The sequence below is a fragment of the Chrysochloris asiatica genome, unplaced genomic scaffold, assembly GCF_000296735.1.
Source record: "Chrysochloris asiatica unplaced genomic scaffold, ChrAsi1.0 scaffold00130, whole genome shotgun sequence".
Lineage (NCBI taxonomy): Eukaryota > Metazoa > Chordata > Mammalia > Afrosoricida > Chrysochloridae > Chrysochloris > Chrysochloris asiatica.
Window position 1 is genome coordinate 4,363,222 of NW_006408648.1, and position 15,315 is coordinate 4,378,536.

General features: G+C 42.5%; 1 protein-coding gene across 1 annotated transcript in view; it reads left to right on the forward strand.

Annotated features, from left to right (window-relative positions):
• Positions 1-15,315, forward strand: part of KALRN (kalirin, RhoGEF kinase) — a 154,124-nt gene that overhangs the window by 84,342 nt on the left and 54,467 nt on the right. The window contains exons 6-15 of the mRNA XM_006869371.1: positions 282-348; positions 3,999-4,102; positions 4,285-4,354; positions 4,993-5,079; positions 6,111-6,203; positions 7,166-7,216; positions 8,258-8,335; positions 9,310-9,495; positions 9,893-10,064; positions 14,116-14,354. Coding sequence (XP_006869433.1) covers positions 282-348; positions 3,999-4,102; positions 4,285-4,354; positions 4,993-5,079; positions 6,111-6,203; positions 7,166-7,216; positions 8,258-8,335; positions 9,310-9,495; positions 9,893-10,064; positions 14,116-14,354 — 1,147 coding nt within the window. The remainder of the gene's footprint in view (positions 1-281; positions 349-3,998; positions 4,103-4,284; positions 4,355-4,992; positions 5,080-6,110; positions 6,204-7,165; positions 7,217-8,257; positions 8,336-9,309; positions 9,496-9,892; positions 10,065-14,115; positions 14,355-15,315) is intronic.

Here is a 15,315-nt window from a genome sequence, read left to right on the forward strand (position 1 = left end):
TCATAAAGACAGAAAGCAGATTAATGGCCAACTAGGGCTGAAGGAGACTTGGGGGGCAGTAGGTAAAGGATACGGGGATTGTTTCTGTGATGATGCCAATGTTCTATAATTGACTGTGGTAACACTTGCACATATCTGTGAATATACTAAAGACTGTTGATTTGTACATTGTAAATGGGTGAAATGTATGGTATATGAGTTATATCTTCATAAAACTATTGCCAAAAAATATATATATATATATGCAGAGGAACCCTCACTGTTCTTAATTCCCTGCTCAGGTTTGTCCTGAATGAGCTGGTACAGACGGAAAAAGACTATGTCAAGGATTTGGGGATTGTGGTGGAGGTGAGTAGACAGTTTGGATGGGATCTGTGGTCCCCCAACCAAGAGCATCTTGTACTTTACTTTGTCAGACTGTGTTTTACCCCAGGTATTTGCAGAAATGAAAATAAGAATTATAATAGACCCAAACTGAATATATAAAGAGACTATTTTCTCTTCCTTTGGAAATATTACCAGGTATTTCTAGAGGCAAATCTCAGACCCAATGTGGCAGTATTTGGGGGAGCTTCTTGATTAGTGCCGAGCCCATTTCCCTTTGCTATTAAAGTGACTGGTTATTGTCTTATGAGCTCTTCTTTGGTGTGGGACCATGTGGACTTAACGTTCTTTGGAACAATGAGCCTCCATGGGCACTAAGCACAATCATTTGGACTGAAATCTTGGGACTTACATGTTTTCTTAGATTTTAGGAGAACATTATAGCTACTCAGAGGACATACAAAGAAAAGCCCACCAATAGGTAAGATTGACCCAATCCACAGTTAACAGTGAACTTGGTTGTCAATAACTAACACAGAGCTCTTTCCTCACAGGAGTTCAATTTAGGGGCTTAAACACTTGGATGAGAAAGCCTAAGAGGGAAATGGGTAATTTAGACAGCTTAGAGCCCTGTTGTTAATTATCATCTTATATAAAAGAATATGAAGTCTGAAAATTGATTACTTAATGTCTAAATCACCTGCTGGTTCCTGAGATTTGGCCTCTATGTCCCCATGCTATGAAATATGCTGCCTTAAATTTCATATTTACTTATCCTGAACATTGGATAAGTTGATTAACTGGCACATTTGTTGTTGTTATTAGGTACCATCGAGTGGGTACTAACTCATAGTGACATTATGCATAACAGAACGAACTACTGTCCAGTCCTGCACCAACCTCATAGTTTTTGCTATGCTTGACCCTACTGCTGTTGCCACTGTGCCAATCCATCTCCTTGTGGGGCGGGGGGGGATCTTCCTCTTTTTCTCCGACCCTCCACTTTACCAAGCATAGCATGTCCAAAGTGTGGAAGATGAAGTCTGGCTATCCTGGCTTCCAAGAAGCATTCTGATTATATTTCTTTCAACACAAGTTGGTTTGTTCTTTTGACAATCCATGATACTTTTAATGTGCTTCTCCAACACCATAACTCAAATGCATCAATTCTTCTGTGGTCTTCCTTATTCACTGTCCAACTTTCACATGAATGTGAGATAATTGAAAATACCATTGCTTGGGTCAGGCACATCTTAGTCTTCATACTGACATTTTTGCTCTTTGACACTTTAAAGAGGTCTTGTGCCGTATATTTGCCTAATGCAATATGTCATTTGATTTCTTGACTGCTGTTTCCATGATTGTTGATGGTTGATCTGAGCAAAATGAAGTCTTTGACAACTTCAATCTTTTCTCTATTTATCTTGCTGCTATCTATTGGTTCCATGGTGAAGGTTTTTATTTTCTTTACGTTGAGGTGCATCCATACCAAAGGCTGTGGTCTTTGATCTTCATCAGTAAGTATTTAAGTCCTCTTCACTTTCAGCAAGGTTGTATCATCTGCTTATCACAGATTGTTAATGAGTCTTCCTCCAATCCTTATGCCACGTTTTTCTTCATATAAATCCAGCTTCTCATATTATGTGTTCAGCATACAGATTGAAGAAGTAGGGTGAAAGAATACAACCCTGGTGCACACCTTTCCTAATGTTAAACTATTCAGTGTTCCCTTGTTCTATTTGAAAAACTGTGTCTTGGTCCAGGTATAGGTTCCTCATGAGCACAATTAAGTGCTCCGGAATACTCATTCTCTATGGCAATGTTGTCGATAGCTTGTCATGATCCACACAAGCAAAAGCCTAGACGAAGTCAAGCAAAAGTAAACATTGTTCTGGTATTCTCTGCTTTCAGCCAAGATCCATCAGCTGTCAGCAATGATATCCTTCATTTCACATCCTTGTCTGCATCTGGCTTAAACCTCTGGCAGTTCTATGTCAGTGTACTTTGCAGCCATTTTTGAATTATCTTTAGCAAAATTTTACTTGCATGTGTTGTTATGATATTGTCTGATAATTTCTGCATTTTTGGAGTCACGTCTCTTTGGAATGGGAATAAACATGGATCTCTTCCAGTCAGTTGGCCAGGTAGTTGCCTTCCAAATTTCTTGGCATAGATGAGTGAGTGCCTCCAGTTCTACATCAGTTTGTTGAAAGATTTCAATTTATATTCCATCAATTCCCAGTGCCTTGTTCTTTGCCAGTGCCTTCAGTACACCTTGGACTTCTTCCTTCAGTATCATTGGCTCTTGATCATATACTGCCTCTTGAAATGGGTGAACATCAACCATTTCTTTTTGGTAGGGTAACTGTGTATTCCGTCCATCTTGTTTTAATGTTTTCTGCATCATTCAATATTTTGCCCATAGAATCCTTCAATATTTCACGTCAAGCCTTGAATTTTTCCTTCGTTCCCTCAGCTTGAGAAAAGTCAGCGTGTTCTTCCCTTTTGGTTTTCTAACTCTAGATCTTTGCACATTTCAGTTTAATATTTGACCTTGTCTTCTCCGAATGTTCTTTAAATGTTTCTGTTCAGCTCTTTTACTTCTTCATTCTTCCATTTGCTTTAGCATCTCTGACTGGCACAAAGAGGACCTGAATTTTAACTTTTAAGAAGTTTTTCTCTCCTTCAAGTGAGGGGTAGGTGAGGTAGGATGGTGGCAGTGATCTCTCTACCTACAGCCCAGCCGGGGAGGGCTTGGTGATCTTGGGACAGAGAAGCTGTGATCCAGGGAAGTCAGACTTTAGTAGTGTGATTATGTTGTTGTTGCTGTAAAGTTGACTCCAACTCGAAGTGACCCTGTGCACAACAGAATGAAACTCTGCCTGATCCTGCGCTGTCCTCACAATTGTTGTTTTGTTTGAGCCCATTGTTGCTGCCACTGTTTCCGTCCATCTTGTTGGGGGGTGTTCCTCTTTTTTGCTGACCCTCTGCTTTACCAAGTGTGATTATGAGACAAACCATGTAAGAAACGGGTACCTTGGCTTTCTCATGTTTCACATGGGGATAAATGCTACCTGTGCAGCCTCAAAATTTGACATTTCAGCTGAAATATGATTATGCATGATAGCCTGGAAGGTGCTGGGTGGTACGAGCAGTTAGTGTGTTTAGCTGCTAATCTAAAGTTTGACAGTTCAAGTCCATTCAGAGATACCTTGGAGGAAAGATCTGGTGATTTACTTCTGAAACATCAGTCCTTGAAACCCCAGTGGAGCACAGTTCTACTCTGACACACATGGGAATGCCGTGAATCAGCTTTATGGCAACTAGTTAAAATATTCACATATTAAGACTTTTCTCTAAGCTGGCTGTGTCTATTTCTAAGTCTTTAAAGATATGATTAACCTGAATTGGGAGAAGGGAGAAGGGCAAATGACCATGTTCTTCATCTTGAGGGGAGCAGAGACAAAACAAAAAAGTGGGGGGAAGGACTCAGAATTTTATAAAAGCTTTGTCTAGCATTCTGCGATAGGTTAAGTTCTACTAGTTTAACAATAAGAAACTGCCAAAACACCTGCCCTCAAACTCACCCAGAGAGAGTAAGCTTTGGTGTGGGGCTGGGCCCAGAAAGCTTTTTTATGAAAATCCTCTCTTCACCACGGCCTCTCTTGCTGCAGGGCTTCATGAAGAGAATAGAAGAAAAGGGTGCGCCTGAGGACATGAGAGGAAAAGATAAGATCGTGTTTGGAAATATTCACCAGATTTATGATTGGCATAAAGAGTAAGTGCCCCCAGCGAGGACCTGGGTGTCCTGGCAGTCCAGGGTTCTGACTTCCTCTGCCTGTGTCAAGACCTACGGGGTAGAGTTTGGGCAGAGCCTTCTGTCACGTATCTGAACATTGAGAAAGAGAATACAGTGTTGAATGATGTGACTTTTTTCTCTTATCCCCTCTCCGCTTTTAGTTTTTTCCTGGCAGAACTGGAAAAATGTATCCAGGAACAAGACAGATTGGCACAGCTCTTTATTAAACATGTGAGTGTTGGTCTTTACCTTCTCCCCATTCCCTCTAACCAGCCTCAACTATTTTTCGTTTTTACATTTTCTCTTCTCTTCTACTCTTCCTACATCTTCCTACTTACTTACCCCTTTCTGAGGTTTTTGTTATTTGATCCTTATTGGAAAACTGAAAGGTGACTTCCTGTATACTACATTTACTCGTGTATCTTTGAATTAGTAACTGCCTTTGTGCACACACACACACACACACAAAAAAAAAAACTGTTGCCATTGAGTTGATTCCAGCTCATGATAGTCCCCTGTGTTACCAAGCAGAACTATTGTTCCATAGATTTTTCTCATCTAAGCACTGAACCACAAGGTTGGCTTGAACCACAAAGTCAGTGCTTCAAACACACCAGCTGCTCCTCTGAAACTCTACAGGGTCGCTATGAGTTGGAACCCACTCGATAGCACTTAACAACAGCAACAGTATAGAAGCAGAATCCCAGGCACCAAGGGGTGTTTCAGACCACCAACCTTTATCACTTTTAGGTTAGTGATGAACACAAAGTATTTGAGAGTGTGGATCATATCTTTGTCCCGTTCATGCATATACCAGCATAGCACGAGACTGTCTGACCACCAAAGCCTCTCTTCTTGTGCCCTTTCAGGAGCGGAAGTTGCACATCTACGTGTGGTACTGTCAGAACAAGCCACGCTCGGAGTACATCGTTGCTGAGTATGACACGTATTTTGAAGTAAGTTTCTCAGTCCTTGCTCAAACCAGGGTTTGTTGTTGTTGTTATGTGCCACAGAGTCGGTTCTGACTCATAGTGCCCCTGTACAGGGTTTCCGAGGCTGTAAATCTTTACAGGAGCAGAAAGCCTCATCTTTCTCCCACAGAACGGCTGGTAGTTTTGAACTGCTGACCCTGAGGTTAGCAGCCTGATTCATAACCACTATGCTACCATAGCTCCTTCAAACTGGGATAGAGGTAGGAAACTTAAGCCCAGATGCCAATATTCAGAAGTAGTGTGTCAGTCATTCACAAGTGACCCCACACACCACGACTGACCTTTCCCTTCAGAAATAGCTGCCTCAACAGAGTGGTTAACGTCTTAGGCAAATTCTTATGAGGGCTTTGTTTGGGAGGAGCTGAGGTAGCCAGTCTACACTGTGTTTAGAAGCCTCCATTTATAGAATGGTTCTGGTACAAAGAGTCTGTGTCCTTCCTGTGTGGCCCCACAGCAGACTCAGCTCACACTTTCTCACCAGCCCTCTTGAGCATATTTGCTGAGGACCTTCCTCTTTGTTGAGATGTTTGTCATCACCTCAGGAGTTTCTCCTCCTGTTCCCAGAGGTTTTGTTGAGCACCTCAAAGTGTTTGCTTTGCCACAGCATGGAAGTACTTCTTTTACTGATAGAGAGGCAACATCATCCCTTGGAAAGAGCCCTCAGTTGACTGGTTGGAACTTTGTGGGCTTGTTGTGCCCTCAGGAAAGCCCTTCATTCTGGGCTTCCCTGGAGTGGTAGGAACACCAGTTATATATGACTCCCAGGGCTGGGGTGAAAACGGGGTGTGAACGCACTGTAGGAAGGCAAGAAGGTGGCTGTGGTGGTGTTACATGTTGTCAGTAATAGCAGGCCAATTCTACTTCTCATGTGGTTTGAAGATTCTAAAACTGGATTGGAAAATAGGAAGACCTGTCTTCCTTGCCTTTGAACCTTGACTCAGAGCACCCCAATTCATCTATCTCTCTTTTTCTAATGCCACTCCTTTGTATTTTAGGAGGTGAAACAGGAGATAAATCAGAGGTTGACGCTTAGTGACTTCCTAATCAAGCCCATTCAGAGAATAACAAAATATCAGTTGCTCCTCAAGGTAAGAGAACTGTGTGTGTTAGGTTCAAGCTAGAGCAGGGTCTTCCTCTCAGATGCTGAGTTAGTGAGAGGTCAGCCTGGGCTTCTGTCTCCACCACACTTCCCGAATTGGTTTACTTTCTTACTTCATCACAGACACTGACTTTGTGACCCCCAAAATAAAAACAATAGAAAATAATGTAATGAGAAGATAAAATCATGGTGAAATATTGTTGTTGTTGTTGTTAAGTGCCATCAAGTCGGGTCCGACCCATAGCGACCCTGTACAGGGTTTCCGAGGGTGTAAATCTTTACGGGAGTAGAAAGCCTCATCTTTCTCCCGTGGAGCGGCTGGTAGTTTCGAACCGCTGACCTTAAGGTTCGCAGCCCGATTCGTAAGGGAGGAAAAAAAAAGGGTAAGACCAGGCCCTAGGAACCTACATTTTTATTATATTTTATCTTCAAAATATTTAACTTGATTTATCTTACAGACGTATGAAATAAGTAGAAGGAATTTAACATTGCCTTTACCTGTCTTTCTGTCATGATCTTTTCTCCTCAGCCCCACACTCACACAGACTGTCTCCTCTCTGTCTCTTTCTCTCTGTCTCTTTGCTTTCTTCTTGTTCCTCCTCTTGTTATTGTTAGTCTGTGTTTGTGTGTGTCCCTCCTATAACTTTGAATATTTCTGAAGTTTTCTCTATATTATGTCTCACATAACTCATGATTTCATTGTTCAAGCACTCGACTTCATGGTCGGTTTGAACCACATGTCAGAAGTTCAAACTCAGCAGCCGCGCCTCAGAAACCCTATAATGGGTTGCTATGATTTGGAACTGACTTGACAATCATCCTTTGGGAATAAAGATCTTCTGGCTATTATTGCATTTTTGATGCTAAGGTTTTTTTTTTATCGCTCTGTGACTATTTTACTGATTAGATTTTCCCCTGCCCGCACCCCTCTCTGCTTCCCTTACTTGCCAGGACTTCCTGAGATACAGTGAGAAGGCTGGTTTGGAGTGTTCAGATATCGAGGTGAGTTTTCTGCTGGTAATGCCTGGCTGTCTGTTGCTAAAGGGAAAAGCTGGTCTCCGGAAGGCTGAGCCTACAGGCTGACTCTTCTCAGACTAGAGCAGGAAGAACCACATGCTACTTGACAGCATGAGGATAGTAAATGTAAATGAATATGTTGAATGGTTTGTAGAACTTGAGAATTCTTCCCTGAGCCAGACCACAGCTTAGCCTGTGATAGACCACTGGTGATCTCCTTGGACTCCAGGGATGTGAAGGTGGAAAGGGTGGGGCTTGGACCCTTTCACATATGTCCGAGATCGGGTGCTGTAATGTCCAATTGTGTCCTTGAATCCAAGTACTATTTGCATCTAACATATAGAATATTCTGTGGTCATTCTTTACCCCTCCTCCCCAAGGCTTATGCCTTAAGTGAAATACTTTGAGACAATGTACCATAGCGATTACTTTAGATCACAGAAGTTACAAATACTTTTAGCAGGTTACCTTCTGTTATAAGCCACTAGTGTTTCACAAACCTGGCTAACCTATTGCTCAAGCAGCCATGAAACAACAGAGGGGAGAAAGGTAGGAGAAATGGATGGGCTACGTAGCCCAGCCCCCTGAGGGAGTCACTGATGTACATGGAGCTCCTATGCTGATGGCTAGCATGCCTCAGCTAGACCAGAAAAGCCTACGCTCTTGAGAATGGATACCAGGGACCAGAATAAGGTCCCCGTCTCTAGAATAAAGGAACCCTGGTGGCATGGTGGTAAAAGCACTCAGCCGCTAACCAGAAGTCAGCGGTTGAAATCTGTCTGCCAGCTGCTTCCAGGGTCTACTTCTGTAAAGATTTATAGTCCTGGAAATCTTCTGGGCCATTCTGCTCTGCCCAAGAGGGTTGCTATGGTTCAAAATCGACTCAGCCAACAACAGTGGGTTTGGGGGTAGTTTTAAAAACAAAGAGCTACCAGGAGGCAAGGCCCATATCCCAGTATAAAAATGCCATCAGTTCTTTGCCCGAGTTCTGTTCCCCTCTTGAGCTACTGTTGTTCCTTCTCACAGAAAGCCGTGGAGTTAATGTGCCTTGTTCCAAAACGCTGCAATGACATGATGAATCTGGGACGCCTGCAGGGCTTTGAGGTGAGCCCTTATGGATGCATTAAGTCCTCTCTCTGAGAGCAGTAGGACTCCAGGCTTCCAGGCCTCTTCTCTTGAAAGGCTCTCTGCTTTGCCTTCTCTTCCTCCCTCATTCACCATCGACGTAATGAATAAGTGAGTGCCTGAGCTTTGGCTGTACTGCCAGGGACACACAGTCATAATTTTCAGAGAGCCAAGGCCAGAGAAGCTACTTCTAGCTCCACTTACTTTCTTTTTTCCTCTTAATAGAAAACAAGAAGGGCCAGGGTAATTCCTACACCTCTTTTTAGCTAATAGTTTTTACCTCTCTTCTTTCTGGCATCTCCTGGAACTGTTTTTTGGTGGTTTCATAGTGTCATTTGTTTTTCTTCTCTTCCTTTCCTTTTAGGGCCCTTGTATGAACAGGAAAGTGACCATAGTCAGTTGCAGGAGGAATATTGTTATTAGTTGCCATCATGTCAGCTCTGACTCATGGTGATCCCATGTACAATAGAATCAAATGTAGCCGGACCCTACACCATCTTCACAATCGATCGTTGGTATGATCAAGCCCAGTTTTTGTGGCCGCTATGTAGTCTGAGTACTTTCCAGCCTAGTTAGCTCATCTTTCAGTACTATATGAGACAATGTGCGGTGATTCTTCAGCTAAGTTAGCAGTAGATCACCATACTTCTATTCTGTCTTAATCTGGAAGCTTCACTGAAACCTATCCACCATGGGTGATCCTGCCAGTATTTGGAATACCAGTGCCATAGCTCCCAACATCACAGCAACACACAAGCCACTACAGTATGACAAACTGACAGATGGGTGATGGTTAGATGAGTGATTAGGTCCTAATTGGATCTCTTGGTTAAGCCTGGAAACTTTGGGTGTCAGGGCTGTCTTCCAAGCCCCCAGGACGGAAGACTGAAGCTCAAGAGGGCTGTGGTGGTTTTCCTTTTTCACCCACTCCACCTGGACCCTCTCTCTGTTAGGGCACGCTGACTGCTCAGGGGAAGCTGCTACAGCAGGACACATTCTACGTGATTGAGCTGGATGTGGGCATGCAGTCCCGGACCAAGGAGAGGCGTGTGTTTCTCTTTGAGCAAATTGTCATCTTCAGTGAACTGCTCAGGAAGGGCTCGCTCACCCCAGGCTACATGTTCAAAAGAAGCATCAAGGTGAGACCCCAGTGGGGATGAGAACAGAAGAACAGGAGAGGTAAGTTCCTGGAGCTGCTTCCCTATGACAGGGGCACTGGAATGATCAGGGTCCAGTACCTTGAAGTTCTTTCAGCCCAATAGCCTTGAGTTACAGAGATTGAAGGATTATAGAAACAGCGATTTTCTGGGAGAAACAGGAAAGGATGAATGCTAGTCACTAGCATGGTCCTGCGGGTTCCCTGGAATGATGTCATTTGGCCAAATACAGAAACCAACAGATTAAAATCTTAAATCTAGGCCAAAGTTTTGGAAGCTTCTCCTGAAATAAGTTTGAAGAACTATAACATGTTGCTGATTTTTTTTTTTTCTTCCCAATATACGTCAATATGAAAAGGATTAACTTGGTTTCTTCCAGATGAATTATTTGGTCCTGGAGGAGAACGTGGACAATGACCCCTGCAAGTTTGCACTCATGAACAGGGAGACTTCAGAGAGGGTCATTCTGCAAGCCGCCAATGCTGACATCCAGCAGGCCTGGGTACAGGACATTAATCAAGTCTTGGAAACACAGCGAGACTTCTTAAATGGTGTGTATTGTACCTGGTTTCTAGCAAGCTCATTTTCAGGGCCCTCCCTCCCACACATCCCTCTTAGCTTCTTTGGGTCTGGGCTTTTTGTGAGTTATGAGCCCAGACCACATTTTATATAGACTCCAATTCTATAGTTTTTTTAAACACTATGTTTAGAATTTTTCTGACCTGAACCTACAAGAACAGATGGAGTTTAAGAAAGAAGCTCCATCAGTTTTAAAAAGGGACATTCTGTTATAGCCCAGACGTAGGCACATGTGGCCACCACTACCAGCTGGTGATAACTGCAGCAAAAGTCTGAGATGGTTGCATATTCTTTGTCTTAGGGGCCAGCTCTAAATGACATGATTTTCTGCTTGGTAGCAATGGTTGATATTCTCCCAAGTTTTCTAGTGTCATCTAGAGATAACTCGGAGATTGGCGTATCTGTTGAACCCTTCCTTACCCCTCCTTCTACGTCTAGCAGTTCAGAGTCCAGATACGTCACCTTGCTAATCCTTCTTCCTCTCAAATGAGAGGTGAGTCCAAGTTCTAAATATCTATAATATCGTGATACTTCCCAGCACGAATTCATGATTACATAGAACTCTGTGGACCCTGCAGGGGTTCCCCTAAAGAAATTTGTCACATGCCATAGAGCTTGGCATGTGGAAGGAGGGGTATGGTTTTAAACTAGTGCTCGTCTGCTATGTTGGTGAGCTCAAAAGTGGCTCATGGCAGAAATGGAACTTGAAATGAAAGACAAAATGAAAGTGATAACAAAGTGAACCTGGAAACTCAGCAAGGCACCTCTACCTGTATGTGTAAACACATACTCACACTCCTGGTGGGACTGCCCTGAGATGTTCCACGTCTTCTTACCACTACAGTACTGGGACCTGTAGTATACACAGACACACACACACACACACACACACACACACACACGGCACCATCATCAGATATGCCTCCTCGTCTTTCCAGTCCTGAGATCTGTACCATATGCTTGCACATGGACTTACCTTGGATGGGCCACATCTCCTTATCAGTACTGCCATCTGGATTCTCTTTCAAGTGATGCAAATAGAGCCCTGACTGGATGTCTAACATGGAACTGATAGCTGTGGGAAAAGCTAGAAGGAAGACATTGCTAGTTGAGGACCTTGGGAAAGTCTATGACATTTCTCTGGGCCTCAGTTTGCTCATTTTATAAAAAGGAAAATTTGGGCTAATCTACTCTTCCACACTGGCAGTCCTTCCATTAGGACCGGAAACAGGAAAACCTGGCACAGCTCCTTAAAGTACAAATGTTACTCCTTGGTATGATATTTAGCACATTGTTTTTAATTTCAGAATACATCAGAAAGATTATATAGCAAAATGCCATGAAATCTTTAAATACAACATGAAGCGTAAAAAGCAATTTGACCACTTACAGAGGATTTTCAAGCTATGTCCCCTGCCCCCCACCGTGGAAAAATGTAGTGAAGAAACTAGACAAGTGATCTCTAGTGTTCTTTCCTGTTCTTAGTAGTTTAAAAGTAAGCGCTAGTAGCCCAGCCCTGAGGAATGGTAAGCAAAGTTGTACGTAGTTTACGATTTCTGACTGTCTAACTTGAATGATAAATTTTTTGATAAAATAATTTTATATAGCATGATATGTACATATGAAATGTATTCATTAAAGTATAATTCCATTATGTAGGAATGTATGAGGAAGTCTAGCCTGGAATGATGTTTTTAAGTTATGAATTCAGAACAAGAGAAATGTAAGGTCTAGCACACTAAGTTCAAACCAGGAATAATTGAAGTAACAATCGGAACTCCTGTATGCTAAGTCCTTATTCTGTGCCAGGCGCAATGCTAAGCATTCCACATGTATTAGCACCTTTAATCCTCATTTCAGCGTGGAGAGAGAAGAAAGTACTACCATTCTATTTCTTTTTCTTTTTTTTTTTTTTTAATATGTGAGGAAAAGGAGACTCAGAGAGGACCAAAAAAAAAAATTTGCTCAAAGTCACAAAAACAGTAGATAAGAGAACAAGAATTTGAACCCAGAGTTGTGTGGCTTCAGATAAATCTCTTAAGCACACAACTTCATGTAATTGCTAATGGTGAGACACACATTAAGGGATGAGCTCCCTAGCAAACAAAGCAAAGGAAATGGGATCAGGCATAAGATACCTAACCCATCAGCCAAAAGCATACCCCATCAGAAGATGTACAGCTCTCCTGATGCTAAAACCCAAACAATGCAAATTGAAGCTGATGGGAAAATGTCGGCTTTTTGTGTAGTTTATTTAAGAAGGCTTGCTATTTTCAAACACTGTAGTGCAGTTGGTGGTGCAATGAGTTAAGAATTGGGCTGCAAACGACAAGGTCAGCAGTTTAAATCCACCAGCCACTTCACAGAAAAAAGAAAAGGCTTTCTGCTCCCATAAAGATTTACAACCTTAGAAATCCTGTACAGGGTTACTATGACTTGAAACTGACTCACCTACACACAGGAACATAGTGTAGTTATTTGCATATAAATAATAATCCAATTACATATAATGTATCTTTATTCAGAAAGTACATTTGCTTCTTACCTCTTTACTATGAACTTAAAACTTGAAACTATTTCTTTGGGCACAGTCAATGACTCAGACTTTTGCATGGTTCCAAGAGAACTTTCTCTTAATTATAGTGAACCAATGGTGATATTCCTGAACTAGGTTATCATTACCTAACACTTACTGTCCGAAGACCACTCTCCAGGGAGGAAGGCTGAACTCTAGCAGAAGCCTGTTATGTACTTTGGCACACTCAAGAGACAAGGCTGTGATGATGCCACCAGTGCCAGGCTTTTATGTAGACATTTGCAGGTATCTCCGAGTCATTCGTGCCCTCCTGAGACCTCCAAGAAAAAGGAAGTGTGGATCTATGTTAAGATCTGTTGATGGGCATACTCATCAATGTAGAACTAGCCTTATAATTGAACATTTTCTGGGCCCCAGCTGTTAACCCACTTAAATAGTGCTTACAGCGGACGCTGATAAAAACAATATCAGGTTAGTCTTTGAAAGCATTATTACAGAATTTGACCTGCATGGCTTTTGCCCAACTACACCTCTTTAATACTCAGATACCAGAACTTTGTTACTTTAAACATGGTAAAACAAAACTCAGATCTCTGTCTCTTAAAATCAGATTTTTCTTCTTTCTCCTGAGTACCACAGACTGTTGTTCTCCCCAGTCTCAAAACCCGAGTGATCCTCTGTTCTTGCCGGACTCCCCTCAGCCAGGATATGTTGGAGTCCTGTGTAGTCTACCTCTAAATCCTCCTCCATCCTGCATCCCTCCTGCCTCTGCTGCCTGTCAGGCCTCCTGCCTTTTGCTTCTTACTAGCTCTTGGCATTGAATGCGTCACTCATCTTTTACGGGAAATTTTTCTCTTCTAACTGCTGCAAGGTCAATTTTCTTTAAGTATGACTCTGGTGATAGAATTTAAATTTAAATGAGCTTTAAAGCTCATTGAACCCAATTGTTTTTCATTATCTACCAACCTAATTGTTTATCATCATCAAATGTTTTTCATTATTCAGAATTAAGTCCAGACTTATTAACCTGCCTTTCTAGATCTTTCACACCACAGCACCTCCAACCTCCCTTACCTGTCTTTCTCTTCTCCTCTTCCTCCATGAAGACTCCTGGTCCTCTGACCCAAAGTAATCTGACTACATCCTGTTCCCCAAAAACGCTTCCTGCTTCCTGCAGAGTTCAAATGTCATGTGGCAACCAGCTCTCTTCTGAAGCTCTTCAGTATTTCTACCACCATCACCCCCTACACACACATGTGCCCACACATCCTACAGAGAGCCCTCTCACACACCCTTTGTACAACGCTGTGACCCTCACATATGGCACTTAATTGGGTTTTGTATTTTTATTATTGAGGTACATGTCTTAGTGCTCACTGTATATGGAAAAACATGGGTAACACCTAGCACAAGTCTTGTACTGAATAGGTACCCATACTCTCAGGGGTTCCCAATGCTTAGCATAACCATCTACTCTTATCCTGCAGCACTACAGTCGCCCATAGAGTATCAGCGGAAAGAAAACCGCACTGCTGTGATGAGGTCGCAGCCCACTCGGGTTCCCCAAGCTAGCCCCAGGCCTTACTCCTCTGTCCCCATGGGCTCTGAAAAGCCTCCAAAGGGCTCCAGCTATAACCCACCTCTGCCACCCCTGAAGATATCTACCTCCAATGGCAGTCCAGGGTTTGACTACCACCAGTCTGGTGACAAGTACGATGCCAGCAAGGTAAGAGGCAACCCATTATTCCTACCCCATCACCCTGAGGGTCACTAGAGGAAGTTGCGTCTTTGGATATGGATTTTTATAGTAGGAAACAGCCCATTAAATACAGTATGGTTTCAGTTCTTTCACTTTTTTCCTCTAAATTGAGTGAGTTGGATCCATTTTCTCTGGCTCTGAAACTCTGTTATTGTCAGCTGCAGAACAATACCAGTACATGCAGTACAACTAGAAAGTATTCTTGTGGTAGCAATTATGAAAATGAGTAGTTTATACCAAATGGAAAAGTTGTGGTATGTTGTTGTTGAGTCAGTTCTGACTCGTCACAACCCTGTATAGGGTTTCCGAGGAGCAGCTGGTGAATTTGAACCACCAACCTTGTGGTTCAAACTGACCTTACAGTCCAGTGCATTATCCCATAGCACCACACCAGGACTCCAGTTGTGGTATGGGTCATCTAAAAGGCACACTAGACATCTTAAAAAAAGATGGCCCTAAGAATGATCTGACTCAAGTGTCAACTACAATGAGCTCACGGGTCTTCACCATCTCCTGGCTGATGTAGAAGAGGAAGGATTTCATCAACGTGTGAATGGGGACACCAGCCTTAGATTAAATTTTTACCATAAATGATCAATAGTTCAAGTACCACCTTGTGGACAGTCATAAACTTGACCATAAATCCAGCCTACACAGTTATTTTGTCCTCTGTGGCACTGTAGGATCAGCACTGTGAACCACAGGTCGACAGTTCAAACCCACAGCTGTTCCTTGGAAACCCTGTACAGGGTCACTATGGGTCAGAATCAACTTAGTGGTACTTATCAACAGCAAAGTTATTTTGACCCTATAAGGTAGTAGAAACAAGAGAACACAAATTAAATGCTAGATTAAGAATTAGGCAATCTGATTTCTATTACAAATTCTGTAACACACTTACTATAGAACCTTAACAAATTCACTAATT